The 3,974-nt window shown below is 43.6% G+C and overlaps 1 protein-coding gene across 1 annotated transcript; it reads right to left on the bottom strand.

Annotated features, from left to right (window-relative positions):
- Positions 1-633: 633 nt before the first annotated feature.
- Positions 634-2,377, bottom strand: LOC309803755 (RNA-binding protein with serine-rich domain 1-like). The gene has a single exon (XM_082620436.1). The coding sequence runs from the start codon at positions 2,317-2,319 to the stop codon at positions 1,471-1,473; it is 849 nt and encodes a 282-aa protein (XP_082476562.1). The 5' UTR covers positions 2,320-2,377; the 3' UTR covers positions 634-1,470.
- Between the last annotated feature and the right edge of the window lie 1,597 nt (positions 2,378-3,974).

Raw genomic sequence — 3,974 nt, 5'->3', positions numbered from 1 at the left:
GACTCATCTCCTCTCTAGAGTAGGTCTCTCTATGTCTGTCTGCTTATTTTTTTGCTTTATAGTACTCTTGTTTTCTTCCCCTTTATACGGTACTTTGTATTTAAAGTATTTGTTTACTATTTTTTTTTGGTTGTATTTCCCACTGTAATGTCAACTTTAGGTGGGTGGCAAAGATCACATTCGTCTTGTTCACCATTTCTTTCCCAGGGCCTGACACAGAGCAAGTTCCTCATAAGTATTGATTCCTCATAAGTATTAGTTCATTAATATGAACTAATCTCCAAGAATGGCTTTGAAGATCGGGTACAGTATGTGAGTAAAGTTTATAAACCAAAAGTGCTATACAGATGTGAAGCATGGTTATTATCACAACTGGAACAGATATAGAGGGACCTGGGAAAACATATGCCAACCTCCATTCTCCCAGGAATGAACGTACAGCTTGATAACCCGTAATTACTCATTTTCTGAGTGTGGACTAGTCCAGCAGGAGAGGGTTCTTCCAGGCCAAGGGCAGGTATTTTTTTCCTTTTTTTTTTTTTTTTTTTTTTTTTAGACAATCATGTTTAATTACCTCACAACTGAAGCTGCCTTTGGGGCCAAGGGACAGGAAGGAGGCAGCGAACCCAACACTGGAGCTGCACTCTAATCCTAGGTTTATTCAACACAATTCTTTCCTCTACACAACACAGTACAAAGACAATATTATCTAAAATGCTACAAAGTTACAAAACTCAAAACAGAAAATGTATAGTAGTGACTGTACAATAAAAGCCAAAAAAGCAATGTACATGTTGCCAAAGTAACCTGCACGACCACCATGAATACCAACACAACGGGGGGTTCTGTGATGACCCGACAGAGCTGGCTCTCAACTTACCAGTTTCAGAGAGAAAGGGAGACGTGGGTTTGTCTGTGTGTGTGTGTGTGTGTGTGCACGCACATGAGTACATGTGAAAAGAACCATTTTGGGTATTTGGCCCTAGAGGTCAGAAGAGGACTCGAGCAGGGGAGCAGGGCCAGGCTAACAGGAATGGCAGCTGCGTAAAAGCACACCCTTTCCTGTGGGACCCTGCAGGCCAACAGGTTAGGGCATGACCAGCCCACCAGATGGGCCCCCCATCATCTGTGGAATGGGAAACATGCTCCCAGGCTGGGGCTGTACCACCACCTGGAGCCCCCTGCTCATCCCTGCTGGCTTTGCCACTAAACTGACCCTCAGGAACTAGAAATGTGGAAGCTTTCTAGCCAGAAAACTGGAGGGCATCATTATAAGCACGACCCCAAACCAACAACACTCCTGCAGCCGGAACTCTGCCGCCAAGGGAAATGTAGCAATTACTGCCTTCACCTTTGAAGCCTGTCCCTGAGTGAGGAATTTCTTTCCTACCGATCCTCCTTTTGCTAGAAAAGTGACAAAAGTGAGTTGGATGGGATACAAGTCACAGGGCAGAGCTTCGGTGGCCCTGCTTATCGGGAGGAGTTGGAGCTGGAGCGGCTCCTGTGGTGGCGGCGGCCAGGGGAGCGGGATCGCCGGCGCACGGGAGACCTACGCCGAGGGGAACGTGACCTTCTCCTCATCCGTGGGGGTGACCTGCGCCACATGGGAGGCGGTGGTAGCATTCTCCTGGGAGGGCTGAATCGCCTGGGGGGTGGCCGAGGCCAGGGGGCCAGCACAGCAGTGGCAGTGATCTCCTGGCCATCGATTTGTCCTCCATCCATGTGCTTCAGTGCCTTCTCGGCCTCATCTGGATTCTCAAACTCCACATATGCATAGCCTTTAGACAGATGGGGGTGCACCCTTTCTACAGGCATGTCAATCATTTTAATTTTCCCATAGGTGGAGAATATCTCCATGATATGATCCTTGGTCACATTCCTGGTGAGCCTTCCAATGTGCACTTTGGTGGGTTTAGGGGAAGGGCTCCGCCTTTTCCTTTTCTTTTCATCTCTTTTGGGTGGTTTGGATTTGGAGCGGGAACGCCGCCTGTTGTCATGCCTGCGCCGGGAAGGACTCGGAGAGCCAGAGGAGCTGCTGGAGCTGGAGCTGCGGGATGTGCTAGAACTTCCTGAGCGGCTTGATGCTGAAGATGAGCTGGAGCCGCTGCTGGAGCCCGTGCTGGTGCTGGAGCCTGAGCTGGAGGTAGAGCTGGACCGAGACCTGGTGCTGCTGCTACCACTGGAAGCGCTGCGTCTCTTTCGAGTTTTATCCCTGCCACGATCCTTCTCGCTTGACTCCTTGGTGGCCCCCTTATCTTTAGAGCGATCCTTGGACTTCTCATCAGAGCGGTCTTTGCGTTTGGTAGGAGAAGGAGCCATCTTCCCGCCGCCGCGACCTCCTCCCGCTCTCCTCAGCCTCTGGGGTATTTTTTTTCTTAACACATTTTCTGCCATAAGATGACTAGAATACTGGAGATAAAGAGGGGATACTAGTATTTTTTCTTTTTTTTTTTTTTAGATACTCAAATTGTCTTGAATTTTAATTAGATCCTCTATACACACATTTATTTGCTACTGAAAATTGAAATAGCACATCAAAAATTTTATTACAATTCAAACTTTTGAAGACCAGAGAATATAGTTAATACATCCTATTCTAATTATGCTCTGGCCAAAGTACCCAATGTTTTCTTTACATTCCTTCCATACAAGTTAATTTGCTTCAAATTCTTGGTATTGGGTTTCATCTTCCTAACTTCAGGCTCCTGAAACAGGCAGTCCTTGAGACCTATTAGTGCTTCTTTTGGTCAAATCAAAAAGTGGAACTAAAGTATATTCAAGTCATTCGAATCCAAACTATACATAGTCTTTATAAGTTACCTGTACTGAGGTAGAAAAGAGATGCAAGAGAAAAGACATCTTAGAACTTATATCATAGGTTATCAAAATATTGTCACACAGTCTGTCCTAACATAAAGTAGCTTTCCCAAGCTGCTGCATAGTGATCCTAAAATTACTAGCAAGAAAAAACAGTACAAGAATAAGGTTTATGGCTAAATTGACTCTGTGTCATAACTATTCTCCATGTTAATATCCTCAGAGAGATCTCTATGATATAGGCGATAATGACAGCTACATCTAAGCCTTTCCATTCTTGATTCAATCTCAACTTCCTTCTGCCGTGGTTCTCTTTGAAGCAGAGGAAGTTGGTTGAGGTAGCGGTATTCAATAATTCACATCATCTTTTTTCCACCCTTTCTTTCCAAGTAGTTAATAATGTCCTCACTCCTCTCTTCCTGTAGGGTATGCCTCCACCAAACCTGTGTAAGTTCTCTCCTCTGTCCTTTCTACCCTGTTGGGGTAAATATTCCTCATACTTTCATCTACTAATTTTAGTATTCATCTGTGGATATTGCCTACAACAATTTGTGGTGTTTTAAGAGTGACTTTCTATTCCTTCATTTTTTTTCACATTTATGAATTGGAATTCATCTGAAGAAAGAGCTATCTCTTCCCTTCCATTTACTTATTTATTCAATTATATATTTATATCAGTACAGACCCATATATATTAAATTACTTTATTCTGTGGGTCATAATACAATGTTATCATTTTTTTCTTGCTCAAATTGTTTCATTGTTTGGCCATTGTGAGCTCTTTCCGGTTGGCTCCTTATGCCCTTTCCACATCCTGCCATCCTTTTTTGAACACTTGTTTGTTTACTTTTTAGAATTATAAGATTCTCCAGACTCATCTGGTATTTTCCCTGCCTCATCCTTGGAATTAACCACTTCTCCAAAGAAACCCTCTGGTTTCTTTCATTAGAGAATGGCTTTTAGAAACTAAAATGTGGGTGATGAGTGTGCTCATTGCCACTAGGGTATCATTTTTCTTCCTTCTTTCCTTATTTGTAACTTCTTTTCTGAGCATGAGAAACTTGGTCCTTATTATCGACAATGTATTTACCTATTTTGTTCAACTCTAGTAAAAGATAAAGTCATTCCAGAATTGATAGCCCATATCTCTGAGAAAC

The sequence above is a fragment of the Mesoplodon mirus genome (genome assembly GCF_964341445.2).
Source record: "Mesoplodon mirus genome assembly, chromosome: 1".
NCBI lineage: Eukaryota > Metazoa > Chordata > Mammalia > Artiodactyla > Ziphiidae > Mesoplodon > Mesoplodon mirus.
The sequence above is the reverse complement of the archived record's forward strand: the minus strand, read 5'-3'. Positions and strand labels throughout refer to the sequence as shown.

What these genes read in the sequence shown, in the direction of transcription:
- LOC309803755 (XM_082620436.1), bottom strand. Translation starts at nt 2,319, where the DNA reads ATGGCTCCTTCTCCTACCAAACGCAAAGACCGCTCTGATGAGAAGTCC.